Source organism: Erigeron canadensis, chromosome 7, assembly GCF_010389155.1.
Source record: "Erigeron canadensis isolate Cc75 chromosome 7, C_canadensis_v1, whole genome shotgun sequence".
NCBI classification, from domain to species: domain Eukaryota; kingdom Viridiplantae; phylum Streptophyta; class Magnoliopsida; order Asterales; family Asteraceae; genus Erigeron; species Erigeron canadensis.
In genome coordinates, this window is record NC_057767.1 from 26,304,992 (window position 1) to 26,327,415 (window position 22,424).

The 22,424-nt window shown below is 29.5% G+C and overlaps 2 protein-coding genes across 2 annotated transcripts; both read right to left on the reverse strand.

The window, feature by feature from the left end:
- Positions 1 to 5,173: 5,173 nt before the first annotated feature.
- LOC122607353 (omega-6 fatty acid desaturase, endoplasmic reticulum-like) lies at positions 5,174 to 6,729 on the reverse strand. Its single transcript, XM_043780309.1, has one exon. The coding sequence runs from the start codon at positions 6,653 to 6,655 to the stop codon at positions 5,516 to 5,518; it is 1,140 nt and encodes a 379-aa protein (XP_043636244.1). The 5' UTR covers positions 6,656 to 6,729; the 3' UTR covers positions 5,174 to 5,515.
- Positions 6,730 to 19,593: 12,864 nt separating this feature from the next.
- On the reverse strand, positions 19,594 to 20,730 carry LOC122606452 (delta(12) fatty acid desaturase DES8.11-like). The gene has a single exon (XM_043779309.1). The coding sequence runs from the start codon at positions 20,728 to 20,730 to the stop codon at positions 19,594 to 19,596; it is 1,137 nt and encodes a 378-aa protein (XP_043635244.1).
- Positions 20,731 to 22,424: the final 1,694 nt, after the last annotated feature.

Below are 22,424 nucleotides of genomic sequence, written 5' to 3' on the forward strand. Positions count from 1 at the left end.
AATTGAAGTTAAATTCCGAGCTGATACGGGGCTGTGCATAATTTTAATTTTTACTGTTTTAATTTTTATTAATAACTATCGTAACAACTTATATTTGCATAGACGGTTAGACCATTCAATGGAAATGGAAAATGACTTATTATCTTAAACATTAGCCTAAAAATCCTTTTAACATCTTATGAATTTGATAAGTGGATTCCATTTAATCTCTTTCCTAGTCTCCACTTTTGAATTTTCATATATCACCATCCAATAAATTAAGATGACTTTTAAGGAGGACCGTTCTCCAGCTTCTTCCCTGCTATATCAGCATCACATAATCCAGGACTCCCCTCAAAACACTCACAGTTTATAAGGACAGTTTTTTCAGAACTTCTTCTCCACATTATCAATTAATTATAATTTATCTCACACACACAAATACACCTATATATACTCCACACATATATATATATAAAAAAAAAAAAAACAGGAAAAACTTGGCTGCCTGGACCACATGGAGCGTCCACAATATTCTTGTGGAAGACTTTTATGAAAGACGCATCAAAAAGAAAGATTGGTGTCAATAAGCGTCCGGCGTCTTGGACGTTTGGGACGCAAGCCAAAGACGGCTATAAGCACCGCCCTTACCACCATGGTATGATGCTTTTGTATCATTTGGCACATACGTACTAATTTTAAAAGGGAAAAGATTCCCTCAATTTGTTTATGGATATCTTTAACAAATCTTTTGTTAGTGGAAAGCTAGATAAAAGTCTATTGTTTTCTCTTTCTTAAAAACATGTAGCGAAATAAAAACTACGGCTGAGCCAATTGTTCAGTGCACGGATATATAAATACATAGAGTAATGTACAAAATAGACAAACTGTATTTTCCAAACAAATAAAATATTTAACTCGTACAAAGATTTAAAAGGTATTTTAACGTACCAAAGTATTAAACAAAAACTTTAAATAAACAAATATTAATTCTAAACAAATTTATTCATACATACGATCAAAACAATATTTTCATATTTTCAAAGGAACATATCAATATCCAACTTATCAAAAAGCCTACAAAGTTTCATATTTTCAAATCTAACATTATCAAAATACCTATATTTCAAAGTCTCATATTTTCAAAGCCAACCGAGCTGCTACAACAAAACAAAACGCATATATCTGCATATCGAATCACAAGGATCGATAAAACAAATGCCAGACATATGTACAATGGACCTGCAGATCCAAATGGAATTTTACTAGTCATGTTTGGCAACTCTTGGCTCTTGGATTAAAATTAAGTGTTAGAGATTCAAAGTTTATCTTTAATTCTTGACCCTTGATTTTCATCCAATGGTCAAAATGTTTCCAACTTCATTTATCAAGTTGAAAACAACTTTAGACCTGAACTATGATTACTAAAATAGTAAAATTAACCTGTGTTAATGTCTCAGAGTCATAGGAGGTTTTTCAAAAATCTGAGACTAATTTCTTCTAATGAACTTTGTAATATTTTCAATTTTCAATAATTCGTATATTTTCCGCGATCCCTTCAGTAGTTCTTTGTTTATTAGTGATATATTTTACTCATACTTGAGTTCATCATAAATTATGAAAAGAATTTAACAACATTTGATTTTTAAATAAGTTTAATAACTTTTTTTTTATATATAAAGTATGGATCATCTCTAAATATATATAAAAGAGAAACTTTAAATCAAAAGTAGAGAAGTTTGGACATTTAGATGAAGTTTAGCTTTTAATTAAAACCATTAGATTAAAATGCTGATATCATATACTTTTTTTTAACTTTTTAGATTTTTTTTTAATTTAATAACTTTAAATAATCATTATTTCCTTATTTAAATTTGTAGACAAAATAATTAGTGTTATTTCATGATATAATTATGGAAACTAATATTTCTTACCTTTTGCATCATTTTTCATATTTAAAATCAATTTTGTCTTTTTTTAAATAAAATTTCATGTTTTAATATAATACGTTTTTATCAAATGATACCTTTTAGAATTTTTATCATATAACGTAATAAATAAATGCTGGTTATAAACATTTAGTTTTACATCATTAGTATCTTATTATATTTAATTCAACGTTTTGAACTGGATGTCAAACCAACCTTCTTACCATTTCACTTTCGGAACGGTCGGATAAATCGAGTCGGATTAAAAAATCGGATAATATAATATAATATGTATACACACACACTATATTACGCCGGTGCAATACACAGATTGACATACTTTTCAATAATTATTCAACGAATTTTATGTTAATAAATAACCAAAAAAACATATACGGAATTTATAGTAAACTATCAAATTTATATATCAAAAGAATATTGTTTGAAAATCACAAAGATATTGTGAATAAATTAACACAATATACGATGTATAGATTGATAATTTAAAATTTCTTAATACCTTAGTGGATAACTAAATTATTCAAGGAAAAACGTTAAAGCACAAACACAATGACAATGTAGACATATTCGGATGCATGAAAAACATCCAAACAAAACGGAAACCTTACTTAACGAAGACGTATCAATTTTTCAATAGTCTGATCACTTTAAACCGGAATTTTAACTACGGACCAATCTAACTTCATGTTTTTCTAGTGGTTCAATTACTACTGGCTTAAATATTTGTAAACTTATGATATTATATAAATTTAACAAGTCATTGGTAATTTGGTATTGGACCTTTGGATGAAGTTTAGTCTTTAATTAGATACATTAGATCAAAATGCTGATATTATATACCTTTTTTAACTTTTTAGATTTAATTTTAATTTAATAAATTTAAATCATCATTATTTCTTTATTTAAATTTGTAGACAAAATAATTATTGTTGTTTCATGATATAATTATAGAAACTAATATTTCTTACCTTTTGCATCATTTTTCATATTTAAAATCAATTTTGTCTTTATTTAAATAAAATTACATGTTTTAATATAATACGTTTTTAATAAATTATACATTTTAGAATTTTTATCATATAACATAATAAATAAATGTTGGTTATAAACATTTATTTTTACATCATTAGTATCTTCATATATTTAATTCAACGTTTTGAACTGGATGTCAAACCGACCTTCTTACCATTTACTGTTTGGAATGGTCGGATAAGTCGAGTCAGATTAAAAAACCGGATAACATAATATAACATGTACACACACACTAGATTACGCCGGTGCAATGCATATATTGACATACTTTTCAATAAATTATTCTACGAAATTTATGTTAATAAATAACCAAAAAACATATAGGGAATTTATAGTAAACTATCAAATTTATATATCAAAAGAATATTGTATGAAAATCACAAAGATATTATGAGTAGATTAACACAATATACGATGTATAGATTGATTATTAAATTGTTTAATAACTTGTTGGATAATTAAATTAGTCAAGAAAAACGTTAAAACACAAACACAATGACGATGCAGACATATTCGAATACATGAAAGACATCCAAACAAAATGGAAACCTTACTTAACAAGATCTTTAACGAAGACATATCCATTTTTCAATAGTCTGATTACTTTAAACCGGAAGTTTAACGATGACCAATTTAACTTCATGTTTTTTAGTGGTTCAATTACTATTGGCTTAAATATTTGTTAACTTATGATATTATATAAATTTAACATGTTATTGGTTATGTATGTTTCCCGCGTATTACGCGGGTAATAATCTAGTTCACATCATAACTATTCCGAGTAGCCAAAGTTACAAATTAGAATTAGATTACATTAGAACAATTTCAATCCTTCAAACTAATAACTCCATTCTTTAATTTACTTTTATACGATATATAAGAAACCAATACCTTATAACTTTTTTATATGCGTGTATTATATACTAACTTATGTCTACATGCATGTGTATGTATACATATGTATTTATGTATACAATATGTCATGAATTTTTTTTTTCCGATGGTAATTGAAGATACTTATAAAGAAAACAGTTTTCTGGGATAAATACCCCCGAAATGTTCAAGTGGGTGTGCAACGGGTGCCATCGAGCCGGGCTCACTTATTTCGGTTGTCCACATTACAGAATACAATCTGGGATTATGATGATAATGAGTGTATGATTATGAAAAATGAGTAAATTCTAACACTCTAAATCTTTTTCTCATTTATTCTGAATTTACGGTTTTAAACGCTAGGCTTTCTGTTATGACGTTACGTTTACTTTTTTTTGGAAGGTGAATTAATATGACAAATGTCAACGAGCAAGTGATCATCATACCATTGGGAGCACTACTAGTAGGCGTTTCCCAATAGTCATCATCTTCATTACATCTTCGTCACTATCACATTAGTTTTTCTCGCTTCAAGAACATCCTCTCCAAATAAGAACTTCTTCTCTCTTCCCCTATTTATATATATATATATATATATATATATACGGGAAAGTGAAGGTGGTGATGTTATGCAACCAAGTTCGTGATCAAACTATGAAAAAAAAGCCAGAAGATAAAGAAACGATCGAGCTTGTGGTTTTAATGGGCTAACAAAGATAACTGAGCAAATGAACTAAAAGTTTAAGAGTGACCCTAGCATTAAATATCTTGGGCTGAAATTCTGTTGCCCCAAGCTATATGCTGCTCTGGGCTTAGGCCCAGCCTGCCCATAGGCATATACCTCACTATCTCGTCCAAGCTCTTCCTCTAGACAAAGAGACACGACAACAAAGTGGTGAACGAGGTTGCTGCCAAAGGATTCAAGTTTTCGATGAGGACGAAGTGGTAGTCGAACGAGATGTATTGGGAGCAGCCTTATACACTTATTAGAAATACCATGAATGTTAATTTTTTTACGTCGTACTTTGTTTTAAATGTCGAAAACATATATATATATATATATATATGTTCATAACATTATGTCTTAATATTTTAGAGGATGTTTCGCAAACCCATTTTTTATCCTCCAGGCCGCCCCAAAACCTTTTTAGATTCATAGTAGTGCTCTCATAGTCTCCTTGTTAGAACATGTTTGTCGACTTTACAGGTTTCACTTAATTTCGTATTTATTCTTAATAATTAAATTTATCACCGTAACAATGACGTACGTCATATATATAGATGTTGCTTTAAAGGAAAATAAGAAAGCTAGCTAATTAGAAAAGAAATAAAACCCGGCCTTTTAGAGAAATCCAGATTTACATATATCAAGCAAGTTACTACATCTTAAAGAGTACAAAATATCATGGAACTAGAAATATATAAACAGTGATCATATGAAATACAATGATGATCAAGGTACGGGTGCAAATCGTTACCCTCCATTATTATTTAATCACGCATGCATACTAGTAAAGATATTTGATTAGACAGTGATAAATCTACAATAAAATTTAACTATTCACAACAGATACACATATTTTACTATAATACTGTATAAAACATGTGTAGTTGTGGATGGTTAAATATTGTTGTAGATTTATCACTCTATCTGGTGGAAGTGTAAGAATTCGTGATGAGGTCTACTTGCGGAACCAATATACCCCGCTTTTCTCTGAACCTTCGTCTGGTTCAACGTAAATGCAGTCCTTTGATTCTCTCCAGAAAGCCTTTAATACCGGTTTATCATCGTATTTATAGTAGTCACCTAGAATGGGTTTAACAGCATTGGTTGCCTCCACAAGATGATAATGAGGGATACTAGTTGGAAACAAATGGTGCATAACATGGCCACAACTCGTATTATGAAAAATATCGTTAAAGATCCCGAAATCTCTATCAACCGTTGATAAAGCACCTCTTAGCCAATCCCACTCTCTCGAGTCGTAGTGAGGTAGTTCAGGATGGATATGATTCATCATAGAGATGAGGGTGAAATGAATGTTCATAATCATCCAAGGTGCGCCGTACATGAAAAATAACCACGATACGCTCATGGTCATTGCAACTTTGTAAAGTGAATAATAAACGACAAGCAAACCGGCGTCAGTAATCCAAACTAGCTTGCGTTCGCTATCGTTGAAAATAGGACTTTGTGGGTAAAAGTGACTTGCAAAACCATCATACTTCCTACCTGTAGTATTGATGGTAAAGTACAACGGAATGCCAATAACTAACCTAAGCCACATTAAGATCAAATTTCCTAAAGGATTGTTGAGAACTTCCGAAAAAAAGGTGTCTGCCTTTCGTTTAGGGACCCAGACCTCATCGTACTCCATTGAACCGGTGTGTGCGTGGTGCCTACGGTGACTATATTTCAAAGAAAAGTATGGATTCAAAAGAAATGAATGGAGAAAAAAACCAAGTGCATCATTAAGCCATTTGTACTCACTAAAGCTACCATGACCCAAATCGTGACCAATAGCCCATAGACCGAAAAAAAGACTACCTTGACAAAACCAATAAATTGGCCACGCTACATAGTTCAAGGGTTTAGGAAGAAGGGGAATATAGTTTAGCGCGATTTGGTATAGCGCAAAACATGTGATTATGTCACGAAAAAGGTAGTAAAGAGAACGTGTGAGATTGCGCTCGTAACAATGGGGCGGTATTGCTTTCTTAAGATCGCTAATCTCAAATGGAGGTTTTGTAACGGGAGCACGTTTGATGACATCTAATTTGGCATCAGTTTTATCGTTGTTCATCTGACCACCTGCTCCCATTTTATGATTAGCTAGTTTGAAAGAAAATTTTTAAAACAATAGAGAAAAGAACTTAATTACTTGATCTTGTACTTATGAAATCAACTTAATTAAGTTTGATATATTTTTGGTACATATATATAGACGAGCTTCATGCTTTCAATACTACAACGTATCGTTGTTTTCTGTTGAAAATGAACGCAATGTATATCCTGTTCTATATAATATTTTAATTTAATGCGTGCTGGTCGTACTATGAAGTGAGATTTTTTGATAATACTGACGTTAATTGTTTGAAACTTAAAAGTTGAATGTGGTGTATTTATTTTAAAGTTAACCGGCCTTTAGTTAAACTTTAAAATATTAAAAAGAAATGAAATATTCTTGATAATGTGAAAAGCGAAAAATGATCACATCTTCTCAAATAAAACTTTATCTTACCGTTAGGCAGATAAAGAACTCAAAGCTCTTAGCTTCATATATGGAATATATATAAACTTATTTTAGCTCAAAGTTCATAAAACTATCTCAATCTAAAATAATGTTACTATACGTACACCTAACTAATTTTCTGAGGTCGAGCTCTAAAATAAAGAACACACAACCTACTCTTTTGTTCAATTCGATCAATTCCAGCCATTGCTTCACGTTATTGTTAATTTAGGCATTATAATAAAGCACGTAACTTAATTACAATAAATAATAATGAGATAATCTTGATTATAAGAAAAGAAACATTAACTTAACAATTACACTATCTAAAGTAACAAAATAGAGAGCAGCTTAGTGAACATTATTTTTATCATTTTCAACCCGATAATTTGTGCACATTAAAATATCATATTAGCTTTGCTTTTGTATGTCAAAGAATGTGAATTGTTGATTTTAGTAATACTGATTGAAATATTATGTAGTCTTTTATTTAAGAAAATAAAAAGAAGCATTACAACAAAGTCTATATATATATATATATATTAATAATTTCTAAAGCATATATAAACAATACTATTATAAAGTTCGCATTTGGTTGGTATGCAAGGAAAGTAGGTGTCATAAAATTAGAAAAAATATTCACGATTCAAAATGTGATTAACTTGAAATAATACTCACATTTTTAAATGTGATGATTTTGAAGTCTAACACTTCCAAGTGTGATGATTTTTGTGTGGTTCCTCACACTATAAAGTGTGAGGATTTTGAAGTATCTCCTCACACTACCTCAAAGTGTGAGTATTTTGAATTAACTTTTTTTTATAACATTGACGCTCTTAAATGTTAAAAGTTAAATGTGGTATATTTATTCTAAAGTTAAACTTTAGCTAAATCTTTTTTTTAAAAAATACAAATTTAAAAATATATGTCAAAAGAGTATAAAGTGGAAATTTAAAGGAGCTAATTGCAATTAAGTATAAATTAAACTGCTTATAACCAAAATAGTGTATTTTAAAAACTATTTACTAAATTTGTGTATTTAGGTATTTAGTTTACTTTTTCTATAAAACTTTTTCATTTACCATCATAATCAACTCTTTCATTAGGAAATTAAATTGACGTGCTTCAATACTTCTTGGCATTTCAATGGATGATAAACAAAACCCAATTGTTGTTTTTATAACGAAAAGGTTCGAAATTTCACATAATAAACAAAAGAATCTTGTGATTTTACTTGTTCCTTTGCAAGACTTTGTAGATTATGAACAAATTCAAGATTTTCTATCACTACTTTTATAAAGTAAGAAACTAATGAAAGATCATAAATTTCATAGCAAAGCTGGCAATTGGGTACCTGTTAAGACCTGTTAAAGTAATTTTTAAGCAGAAAATGTACTATGCAATTTTTTTTATTTTCAAAAATAATTGTTTTCAATATTTAAAAGTTCAACATTTAACTTTTTTGATACATAAAACGAATAACTGTCAAGCTCAAATCATACAAGACGAGTGTTAAATGAGTCGTTTTCATGTTTGAAAGCTAAAAATTTTGTGCGCACTGAACCTGTTAAGACCTGTTAAAATACGATTTGCCAAATCGAGATATGGGCTAAAAATGAAAAATCTTTATAGATAAAATAAAAAATAAAATAAAATATTTAAGATAACGAAATGTCGAGTAGAAACTTCATAAAACTTTAAAAACAACTGTGAGATTTCAAGTTTTCTTGAAACTTAAAGGTTAAATTTTAGATAAGATGATGTAATGATATTGTTAATGATTCACGGTCTATTAGTGAAAAATTTAATTAAATTTCACCATCTTTTATATATATTAAAAAAGAAACTTTAAATCTAAATTAAAGAAATCAATACCTTCTATTATTTTTCAATATTTAATACTCAACATTAGATCAACCTTGATGACATCATCTTTGACTAAACATTTAGTCTTATACCTTTTAAATCCCTCAACTTTAATAAGTATGAAATTTTCGACACTAAATTATTAACAAACGCAACATCCAAGGAGCTCAACAATTTCATACTTATTCAACGTCACAGCTCTTTAATTTCATGTTTTCTCCTTGAACGAATAGCGGTGCTTATTTTACAATGTATATAGTTAATATTATATGATAGGATAGGCGAGTTGATTTAAAAAAAAAACACTAAACTTTCAACACAATAAATATTGAAATGATATTTATGTTAGGAGATCGCTTAAGAAAAAAAAAGCATCACGTGTCGATTAAATGATATCTTAATCCTGTTTTAGTTTATTGGTATATTATGTGAAATAAATTTATATGAAATACCTTTGTAAAAAAAGTTGTCCAATTAAAGCTTTTCACCCAATGAAGCTCTAGAAAGTTAATTATTGTCTCATTTGTAACTTATGTGATTGTTCTTATTTTAGTCTTTGATAAGGCAACTTTTTATATCTTTTATTGTATATATTTTGTCAGTCTTTTATACGTAAAATGCTGCATTTTTCTCGCGTTTTATGCGGGTTATAATCTAGTATGGATCGATATTAATAACAGAGATAAAAAATTTATTGGTGTTTAATGTTTTCCATGAATTACTTTTATAAAAATGATTAAATAAAAATGATCAAATGGGGTAATTCTTATAAAGGTAAATATGCTTATATATTTGAGGTAACAATATAGATTGCTGGGAGTGTATATGCGAAACTAGTTGATTATGATGGTAAATGAAAAGTTTTTTTTCATTTGTTTGTAAAAGAATCGGGTGTATTGAGGTTGGGATGATATAAACAAAAATGAAAAGAATCTAAAAACATAAACACACTATTTTAGTGAATAAATTTTTAAATTACACCATTTTAATAAATAAATTTTCCAAAAACACCATTTTTGTTATAAACTCTTTAAAACTATAATTAAATGACATGTCATTGATTGTAAAAGTTAAAAAAAAATTTCTTTTAATAAAGCACTAGGGCTGTAAATGATTCGGTTCAGTTCGGTTAACAAGAAATTTTAAACCGTTCTTCGGGTTTCAGTTCGGTTCGGTTAGTTATAAATTTTGAACCATTAATTTCGGTTACCCGAAAAAATTGGTTAATTTTGGTTTTGTTTTCGGTTAACCATTTATTAAAGTTGATTATGATAGTATAAAGTTTAAGTTTTCAATTATAATATTAAATTTACATTGTATTAACTAATGTTTAATTATTTAACTACAATTAATATTTTGTTTTATAAATAAATATACACTACATCTAATTTTGGAATTACTTTTTTCTAACGTTATATTTATGCAATGCAAGTTCTATTTAAGAGTATCATAATTTACTACTTAAAATGTCTTCTATATGATATTACTAATATTTTTGATAAATATTTTAAATAAAGTTAGCAACTTTTCTTGAAAAAGTATATATATATATAAGAAAATTACTTAGAATATCCAAAACTAATTATATATTGTGAAAGAAAGTTTGTAAAATTGTAAATATTTTAGGCGACAAAATACAAAAATTTAGCTAAACATATATGTAGATAATGTATTCATGTAATACATATATGTGTAAATATATATAAATATGATTATACTGTATGTAGGTATATATCAAAATTCGGTTCGGTCCGGTTAACCACGGGTAATAAATATTGAAAACCGTAACCAAACCCGTTACACATCGGTTTTTTCGGGTTTTTTCCAAAGTCGAATCACATGGTTCAGATCGGTTTTTCGATTTTCCGGTTCATTTCTTACACCCCTATAAAGTAGACAGATTTACAGAGCAGTAGAATACATGAAAACTACTCCACTTTACACATTTCAACTTGATTTAACAATATATCTTTTTTCCGGATTTAATTAATAGCATGTGGTCATATGTTTTATCACTTATTTTCTGTAAGAGTGCGCGAATTCCAACTTTCAGCATATTGCTCATCTTGGATGTCATTTCGGAATTCGAATCATTAACATCTAACACTTGTCGTTAAAAAAATAATAAATAAATATTGTAGCAACTTTCATTTGTGAACACAACATAAAAACTTCATTTTTAATTTACGACTAACTTAATATTCAATACATAAATAAATTACGACTAACTTAGATTTCCATTCATTGTCATCTAAATAAATGGCTATGATAGAGATCAATTTTTTGACTACGTATTCCTAAGTTATTCATTTAATAAAAATTATCCATACTTCCGTTTTTTTTTAACGTTCGTGTCACGGGACGACTAGTGGTTAGATCCAATTGAGCCGGCAGTCACTAGCGACCGATCCACGAAGTCAGGGAACCACAGGGGAGGAAAAACCACACCAATAATTAGCAGCTACAGAAGGCACGACGCTAAATTGAAGGAAACCTTTGCTTGCTCGGATTTGAACCTTGGTCTCCCAAGGCCCAAATTTCATTGCAAGATGAGGATGTCCACTGTGCTATCAAGACAGGGACCATACTTCGTTTTTTTAAATGATGATTGCATTATCAAAAATAAAATTTTATTAAAAAACACACATCGATACTAGTTTCATCCTTTAATCATCCATTAATCTTTTAGAGAAAGAAAGAATGAAACAACTCAGTGTTGCATTTCGCGAGTTTTAAGCCTCAATACTTCGACGGTGTATGGTGGAGGTTAAGATGTAGGCAGATCTTACCTCTACCTAAGTAAAGAGGTTGTTTCCATGTTCTACCTAAATGGTAGAAACACCCTCCAACATTTGCATGAGATATGAGGATCGGACCCATGACTTCTGTCTCCAGAAGATAGAATGTTTACCACTGATCCAACCACGATGCTTCATCCGTTAATCTTTTGTTAAATGCTAATGTGTGGCTTGACATGTTAAAATTTTCACATGGAGCGTTGATTGGGATCCAAAAACTCATAAGCGACCCGTGAACTCTTAATTGTATGGGTGAGTGAGGATTCCCTCAAGTTAATCTCAACTTGAGGGTAAAGTTAGGAGGATTATGACCATTATATTGAAATCAATGGTCAAGATTCAATATTCACTTTTAAATCTCAACCATTGATTTTGATCTAATGGTCAATATCATTACAACTTTACTAATCAAGTTGTGATAACTTGAGGGAATCTCTACCCTGATTGTATATGCGTGACTGCGTGCACCAAATTGTTTCTCCAAACACAACTATATATTTTTTTATTAACTATTTTCCAACTTTGGATGACACCGAAACTGTTTGAGGATACACAAAAACACCCAGGTCATGGATGGGTTTTCAACTCCAACTCAAAAGTCGACGTGAAATTTTTAATCACTTGTTAAGCCACGTTTGCCTAGTACAAATGGTCCTAACGCATTTACATTTGTATATAAGTTTAAATGAAATATGTTGTTGTTGAAAAAATATAGAACAAGAAATGTCACATGGCTTTTGTTAATTAAGCCAAACATTTATTAAAATAATTAATTTTCACAAAAATTTAAACATTATCTCTTTTTATTAAGAGTGAAAGGAATATACAATCAGAGCCGGGTTATATCATATAAAGTATTTTTAATATAATGACGAAAAAAAGTTATATATCAAATCAAACTATGTAATAGTATTTATATTGTTACTTTATTGTAGAGCGGTTTAGGTCTAAAAGGATATTAGAGTCGCTTGCGGTTACATTCCAAGATTGAAAAGTATAACTTATTTTATCCGCAATAGATGTGTAAGTGTGTTCTTTATGTAAGTTAAATTATATGTATGTAATTTTTGGTTAATTGTTAGATTTTGTAATGAGTTAAGTTAATTACATATATATTTTTTATACATATACACAAAAAAAAGTTAAAAATCGGATCTCGACCCGTCGTCCACCTCATCCCACCCCTAAGCCGTCACCAAACTGTTTACCAACCTGTTGCGTAGTTGATTGTCAGTCTATTCGATTTATTTTATATTCTTTTCTGTTTCTAGATGTTACATGCTTTTTTTTTAAAAAAACATAATTTGTTGTAAATTTTTTTTTGTCATAGTCATGTTATTTATAATACATATTAATTAGGGACTGTTTGGCAAGGGCTTTTAAGGGCTTTATAGCCCTTAGCTTTTAAAAATAAGCTCATTTGAAAATTATAGCCCTGTTTGGCAATACATAAGAAATCAAAAGCCCCAGCCCCGAAAAACTCCTAAAAGCCCCAAAAAGTCTTTAAAATAAAAACTCGTAGGAAGAGGGTTGGAAAAAAAGCCCCAGCCCCTAGCTCCAAGTCAAGCTCCAGCTCCAAGCCCTTAACTACAGCCTCAGCTCCAAGCTTTTGTGCCAAACATACCCTTAATTTGTATTGGTATATATCATTTTGCTTTTGCGTAGCTTCCGATCAATCAGCTCGCTTGATTTTTTCCTTCTTTTGTTTCCAATTTTCTTTCAAGTTGCATGCTTCGCTTATATTTAATACACTAAAACATACATGTTTAAATGAAATATGTTGATGTTGAGAAAATATAGACCAAGACATATCACATGGCTTTTGTTAATTAAGCCAAACATTTATTAAATATAGACCATTTTCATAAAAAATTTAAACATTATATCTCTTTATTAACAGTGAAATGAATGTACAATGAAGTGAATGAACCAAACTATTTACCAGCCTGTTGCATAGTCAAACTGTCAGTTTATTCTATTTATTTTATATTCTAATCCGTTTCTAGATGTTACATGCTTTTTTTTTTCTAAAAAGAAAACATAATTTAATTTGTTGCAATTTTTTTTGTCATAGTCGTGTTATTTCTAATACATATTAATTAATTTGTATTGTTATATATCATTTTGCTTTTCATAGCTGCCTACCAATTAGGGATGTGCACGGTTTGGTATAAACCGGCTAAACCGTTTAAATCGAAGTAATTGGACGGATTGGTCGGTTTAAAATCAAAAAATTAAACCGTCGGTTTGCCTTTTTAATAAACTGCTCTTATGGTTTGGTTCATGGTTTTAGACTTTTATCAAACCGGTTTAACCAAACCGGACCATTTAATTATATCAATGGTATGTTTATTATATATATATATTATATATATATATGTATATGTTCATGTATATATTAATATTCAATATTATAAATTATAAATAACAAATTATTAGCTGGTATAAAGTTGGACATATTCAATATCTAGATTAAAATTTTTTAAAGATACAATCCCTAAATCACCAAGCTAATTAATATTTATATTTTCAAAATACTTTGTGTTTCATTTTAAGTATGAGTGAAACTTTTGCAATTTGGTATCACTAAAAGCTTTTATATATGAACGTCAAAAGTATGATAACCATTTAACCGGACCAAACCAAACTTGGTTTGGTTTGGCATAATAATTTGGACGGATTGGTTTGAAAATATGTTAAACCGTTTACATTGGTTTGGTTGAGATTTTTAACAAAAACCAACCAAATCGGACCACGCATATCCCTACTACCAATCAGCTCCCTTGATTTTTTCCTCCTTTTGTTTCTGGTTTTCTTTCAAGTTTCATGCTTTGTTTTTATTTAATACACCAAAACATACATGTTTTATCAGCCTCCCTTTTTGATTTATTTTTTTCTCCAATTTTCTTTCAAGTTGCATGCTTTGATTTTAATTAATACACCAAAACATACACGTTTTATGAGCCTCCCTTTTTGAATTATTTTTTTTCCCATTTTTGTTTCTATAAATTTTTTCCATATTTGTTCTAGCTGCATGCTTCTTTTGTTATTATTGTACAACAAACATTATATATTTCATTATTCAAACTCTTATTAGTTGTTCTTGTATTGTTTTTAAATACATATAAATATACAGGGACTTGGTGTAGTAAAACAAGCTAGTATTAAAATAAGAAAAGTAAAACAAGATCTTGATCCTTAGATTATAGTTAAATTAATGCATGAATACTATTCACAAAGCAATTGATATGGATCCACGATGATTTTCATTATGCACAATGATTTTTAATTAACAGAAACCTATTGTTTTATTTATTTTACTTTAATACTTATTTTATTTTATCTAAAATCTAAATATATAATCTAAGACATGTACTTATAATAGATAACAATGGACTTTAATTACTTCCTTTTGGTGGGAATTGAATATACATGTGAATACAATAGTTTTATAAAAAACTAAGGACTTTAATTACTTCCTTTTGGTGAAAATAGAATATACATGTAATTACAATAGTTTTATAAAAACCTATTTTCTATTACATATTGTAAGGACATGTCTTTGCAATAAATAGATTAAGAATTTCATTTAGTTTCCATGAGAAATGAAAATTTTAAAATAAAATTATTTATATTAAAACAATATATAAAAAAATACCTATTATGTGGACATGTTTGGTCCATAAATGACCCGAGAATATTTAAATTTTTAACGAGAATTGAAAATTCAAAACATGTATATTATCTATCTACCAATAAACTAAAACAGGATTGAGATATTCTTAAAATGACATGTGGCGAAATCCTTGATTGGCACGTATCGTTTTAATTTATTTATTTTATTAAATTTGCTTTTTAATTGTACATACATTGATACATTCAATTTTCTTAGTAGACTTAGAATTGAACTATAACTCTTGATTTATAGATACAAAACACATTATAACATTATTTGATTGATCATTTTTTATTAGTACAAGTGTTTCTATTTCATTTTCAATTATTTAACTCCTATTATTTATATTATTTTGAATATATAATAATAAGTTATAAACATGAAGACTTTAAAAATTTAAGTTTACGATTCGAAATCATAAGGTTATCCACTACGCTTACAAGTTTTGATTTTGATGTGATTGTAAAAATAGTAAATCCAAACTCTAACTAAACGTATATTATATTTATCCTTACTGTTTATCATAATTTACCTTTGATCATCGGTTTACTTTAATCGCAATTTATTTTATACTTATAAATCATGTATATGTCATATTTGAATTTCTTTATGATACAATTTATATAACTACCGTGCATTATATGGGTATTAGGACTAGTTTTTAATAAAAAATAAATAAATGAATATAACACTTTTTGCAAGGGCATTGAGAAATCACTCCGTCCAATTTTGTTGTCGTGTAGCGGCAATAGCGAGGATATATTATGTCCTCATTATAAGGCAGCGTCACATTTGGAAATTTTTTCAAGTGTTTGTGGAACTAGTGCATGTTGGAAGAACTAACCAGAGACCGCACAAGAAAAAAAAATTTAGTAAGGAAAATTTTAAAAATTCATGAAATATAAATTTAAAAGGAACAAAATGTTAAAAAACCTATGAGAAAATATTTTAAATCCATGAAAAATTTAAAAATACATAACAAAATTTAAATAGCCCCCTTGCTCCCCTTTTGACACGCCTAGTGGCGAAGCAAGGGACGACGTTGGGGGTGTTTTTCCCCCGTCAACATCTATGCTTTCCAGTGACATGCTATTTGAATGACCGTCTGTTACGAATGATTTCTTGAACCGAGCCACCCTCAATTTCCCTTAATATATGGTCATGTTAATTAGCGGTGATGCAGCATCGTAGGATAAGAAGATGTTTCAGGGGTCGGAGATTGCCGGCAGTGATGGTGGTGTTTGGCGTTTGGATAGCGTTGGAGAGGAAAGAGTGTGAAGACGGTTATTTTTTTGTTGTCTTTTTGCTTTTTTAGAGTGAGAAGTTAGTTTGTAATGTTCAATGATTTTCAATTTTCAAAATATTTAGTTTTGACTTTTGACTTCTGATATGTATAAGTATTTGATGGGTTTTGATCATTTAAAAACTAAATTTTTCGTGAAAACTAGAAAACTGCCAAAACATACTGTGATCTGAATTTAACACAATGTGTTTTTACTATGTTTTTCGAAAACACATTGTATTAAGTTCATATCACAGTGTGTTTGAACAATTTTCCGATTTACAACGCTATCAAAAACACACCGTGATTTAAAACTTAACACAACGTATTTTAGGTTACACAATAAAAACACATTGTGTTAAATTTAGATCACAATGTGTTTTTGTCAGTTTTCTAGTTTTCACAAAAAAAATTAGTTTTCAAATGAATATTTCACATTATTTGGTATTTCCAATCACAATAATCTTCATGTTATTAGCTATTTTTTTATTTCATAAGTATGAAAGTGTATGAAAGTTATATGTTTTTTTTATAAAAAAAAAAAATAATTTATCTTTATTCCTATATAAATAAAATACCATGATTTTTTTTTCAACTTTAGAATTTTGAAATAAAGTATGTCCTTGTTAATTAACTTACATTAACCATGAGCATATTGAATACTTTTAATGAATTAATTTACAACACATATCACAAAATCTTAAAAATATTTAAACCACTCCTTTTACATTAATAACCTACATTTTTCGTTGTCGCGGACGTCACCACCCATCACAGCTACCACCGTCGTTGTCATGATCATCTCCGTTGTGTCGCGCCGACTTTAGTATATTTTTTACATAAACTATGTATTACTTTTGTTTACTTATATAGATTTTGTAAAAGAACTGATTTTTTTCTGATGTAAATACTTAATTTTGTTTTTATTTTATATATTAAGTATGTAAATTAAACATTTCTTTTTTGTTTAAAGTTAAATTACCATTATTGATTGCAAATTAGTTTTTACTTCTTTATATATTATTAAAACTAGATTATCAACCCGCATAATACGCGGGAAATATATTAAATAAAACACTAAAACTTATCATGGATAATATGACATAATTTATAATTCTTTTATGAGTTAATTGCAAGATTGATCCATGTAGTTTGCATACTTTAGCAATGGGATCCCTATTTTAAAAATCTTTTGCAATAAATCCCCTTTAACAGAACCTTTCGCGGGTACCGTGACATCACATGCAGGGACAATTTGTCTTTTCATATAACACATGAAGGACCCCCATTGCTAGCAAACTCGTAATGGGGACCTCATTGTGAAAACTAAAAAAAAAACACAGGGACCAATCTTGAATTATCATATTGATAACTTTTTTAATTAAATAGAAGATTGCAAATTTACAATATACAATTATCTGTGCGTAAGGTTCTTAATTATTAAATTTATGTATACTTAAAATTTTAATAATAAGATATACCTTGTATAAATATTTTTATTTTTATGTTTGAAAACTAATTGATATATATACTTTTTTATTATTACTTAAGGTTAAGAATTAAGATATTTTACACTAAAAATTAGATGTTTACTAAAAAAACAAACATTTTTAAATAGTATAAGTTTCATATATGATACTTTAGTTTTCTATGTTACTATTGCAGTTGGTTGATTAATTATTAAGGGATTTGCTAACTAGTGCCCTTAGTGCAAGTTAAGAATAAGATATATATCAAGAAATATATGTGAAAGTGTATTATAATATAGATGCTAGCATATATATATATATATTAAGATATATATCAAGAAATATATTTTGTGTTTTATAAGACGTGGACATAAATTATTATGTGGATTGTATTTCCATCATCAACTGAAACATTATAAGTTTAGATTTTATTTGTGAAAGTATGTTTTTATTAATTTAGTTATTGATAATTATAAAAAGTTAAAAAGTGTTAAAAACTAATTAGGTATTTAGTAAGATTTATTCTTAAATCTAAAAATTAAAAAGTGTAATTTAGTGATAACTCACAAAAAATAATGTAAAATAATAATAATATTCTACAATTATTATTTGTAATATTATTTTTGAGGGTCCATATTTACAAATGAACGGTTAATTAAACTGTAATTTATAAGTTATTATTATTATTTATTATTATTATTATTATTATAACTTTATTCAATATATTAAAAAGAAACTTTTACATAAAGTTGGATGAGAGTCTAAATATAAGTTGTGCTCCCACTCTTTTCTGAATGCAAATTAAAACATAATCTATTATTATTGTTATTATTATTATTATTAAAGAAATGTTTGATTATAAATGTTTGAATGTAACGATGTAGAAAACATGGGTTGCAAATTAAAATGGGTTCGACGACAAATAGATTTCACAGTGGGAATTAAAATGTAGCTTTTCATAAATGTTGGGATAAATTATAAACGATGTGATTTTCATGAATTTAATCTCAAGGACTTAAAATGTTATTTAGTAATTCTAAAAAAGGGAAATGAAGTAAGCATATTAATCTAATAGTTACCATTGAAAGAAGCTTTTCATCCAAGGGTTGTGTCTTTTTTAAAAATAATTTTAGGAAGTTGTTTTATATTTATTGGAAGATTGGAAGATAGCTTTGAATAGTACATCTATTGTCATGGAGCCCCTTCCATTCAGAAATATAATTCTGGCTCCCCATCTGGGCAAGCCCCTGCTTGAACATTGTTTGAAATGCCAGATTTCACAATATTTATAAAGAAGATTAAGAAAGTTGAAAGAGATCGAAATAGAGGGCCATAGTAAATCTTTACACTTCGTTATTTAGGCATATATACTAGTAGTAAATACATATGATTTTCTTCGTGGTTTTATGGAATTGAAGTGTAAGGACTCATGAAGTCTACTTGCGGAACCAATACACACCACTTTTCTCCGTAACTTCATCTGGTTCGACGTAAATGCAGTTCATTGATTCTCTCCAGAAAGCCTTTAATATCGCGGTATCATCATATTTGTAATAGTCACCTAGAACGGGTTTGATAGCCTTGGTTGCCTCCACAAGATGATAATGAGGGATTTTTGAAAACAAATGATGCACCACATGCCCACAAGGGTTGTCATGATAAACATTGTTTAAAATCCGGCCGAAATCTCTATCAACCGTTGATAAAGCCCCTCTTAGCCAATCCCACTCCTTCGAGTCGTAGTGAGCCAGTGCTGGATGAAAATGGTTCATCATAGTGATGAGTGCGAATTGCGCGTTCATTATCATCCAAGGTATACCATAAATGCAAAAAAACCATGATGTGCCATTGGCCGTGACAACTTTGTAAAATGCGTAGCAAGTTATAACTAATCCGGCATCAGTTAGCCAAACTAATTTGCGTTCGCTATCATTAAACATAGGACTTTTAGGGTAAAAATGACTTGCAAAAGTATTGTATTTTCTTCCATTAAGATTGAAGGTATAGTACAACGGGACGCCAATAAGTAACCTAAGGCACATCAAGAAAAAGTTCCCTACAGGATTGTTGAGAACTTCTGAAAAAAGGGCATCCGATTTCCTTTTTGGGACCCATACCAAATCATACTCTATTGAACCGGTGTGTGCGTGGTGGCTACGATGACTATATTTGAAGGAGAAGTATGGACTAAGAAGAAATGAATGGAGAAAAAAACCAAGTGTGTTATTAAGCCAATTGTACTCACTAAAACTATCATGACCCAAATCGTGACCAATGGTCCATAGCCCGATATAAACACAACTTTGGCAGAACCAATAAATTGGCCACGCTAAGTAATTTAGGGGTTTAGGAAGAATAGGAATGTAGTTTGATGCGATTTGGTATAGCGTGAAGCAAGAGAACAAGTCACGAAAAAGGAAGTAGAGAGAACGTGTGAGATTGCGTTCGTGACAATGAAGTGGTATCACTTTCTTGAGATCGCTAATCTCGAATGGAGGTTTTGTCACCGGAACGCGTTTGAGGACATCTTTGGCCTCAATTGTATCGTTCATCCGGTGATCACCCGCTCCCATGATTGGTGATCCTATTTACTTATGAAATATATATCAACTTAATTAATTAAGCTTAACAAAACACTAAAAACATATATACATGTATGTATTTGAGCTTTGTTAGTAGCTAGTTTAATTGTATTGAAATAGGCATGCAAGCTGCCTCCTTTAAATACTAAATATCAGAACTTCTTAATTGTGTCTTAATGGATCTTTTTTTTTTGCATCGACTTCGTCAAAGAGCTTTCTTGCTCATATATTCAGAAACGTTAACGGTATAATCCATAATTCATGATTTTGTTTTAAATCTTATATTTTAGCATTAGCAATTTGGGGTTTAAAAAGTTATAATGGTTTACAAATAATGTTAGGGATTACCGTTAAAAGTTAGGCTCTATGTTTTAGTATTTAGGATTTGTTTTTGTATGTTTTGATGTTTTTTAAGTATTAATGGGTTTTAGACCTTTAGTTTATGGAGTTTAGTGTTTAAGTTTTTGTGTATATAACTTACAATAAAAACTTTAATGGAATTGAAGAAGTGTTAATCAAAAGCTATACGGATAAAGAAGAATTCCCAACAACATGAGACAAATGATGAAGGCTACAAAAAACCAAACAAAAATAAATGTTAAAGTTCTACTTATCAACAATTAGGGATATCCTAGTAGTAAAAAGGAAGGGGTTTTTCACTTTTTGGTTTCTTTTCAGGGGTTATGGGTTCAAATCTTGCTATATGCAAATGTGGTAAGGGGTCTTAGCAATATTATATCATTTTCACATTGGAGAGCAAACCCTTTAGGGCATTGTCAAGATTCGAACCCGGCATGGACGCATCAAAAGGTGTTAGCCATTTATCTGCTCTGCATTTAAAAAAAAAATAGCCATCAAAAGGTGTTAGAAAAAGAATACAAATTTGTTCCTTGGGTTTGATCGCAAATTTCAGGTTTCATCCATAACTTCACAAAATTATAAATTTCATCCTTGACTTTCATGCTCCGCCATCACTTTTGGTCCAAACCAATTACGACGGTTAAAAATGAATTACAAATTTCGTCCCTATGTTTTGAGTTTTGAGGGGACGTCGAATCTGGTGGTGGTGAAGCCGGGTATTGGTTGTAGTGACGGATCTTTATTCGGAGTTTTGAGGGGATATCACAACTCTCATAAACAAACAACATACATTTTGTCGATCACATGCTTTCCTGTAATCACCTATATATTCTATTACATAAAATTAACCACACTTCCCTGGTTGTCTAGTACTCGTGTTAGAATTCTCATCCATCTCATTTTGAAGTCGTGCATCATGCCCGTGTGTGTGACCACTATTGATGAATCGCCTTAAATCATCTAATTTGCCTCTCGAGTATTGAACGTCTCTAAGGGGAGTAAGTGTTCAATTATCTTGATTTTTTCACATCGTTGTGTTGTATCTTTTACTCGGCAAACCTCTGCCTCAAACTCTCTTTGTTCGCAAACAACAATGAGAACAATTAAATCTGATTTTGCCATCTTCCACATGTTCATCTTTTTATACCAAAAGTCACCGTGTACACGTACTCCCCTTTCTTTCGTAGTTCATACCTAATCGTGTACACCCTTGGGTATATCATATACTACCACTGTTTGGAATGTTGAATCTCTTTCTCGGATTTGATTTATGATGCTGCCACATTTTTCATGCTAATAATGGTGAAGTCGGTTTAAAAAAATGT

What these genes read in the sequence shown, in the direction of transcription:
- LOC122606452 (XM_043779309.1), bottom strand. Translation starts at nt 20,730, where the DNA reads ATGGGAGCGGGTGATCACCGGATGAACGATACAATTGAGGCCAAAGAT.
- LOC122607353 (XM_043780309.1), bottom strand. Translation starts at nt 6,655, where the DNA reads ATGGGAGCAGGTGGTCAGATGAACAACGATAAAACTGATGCCAAATTA.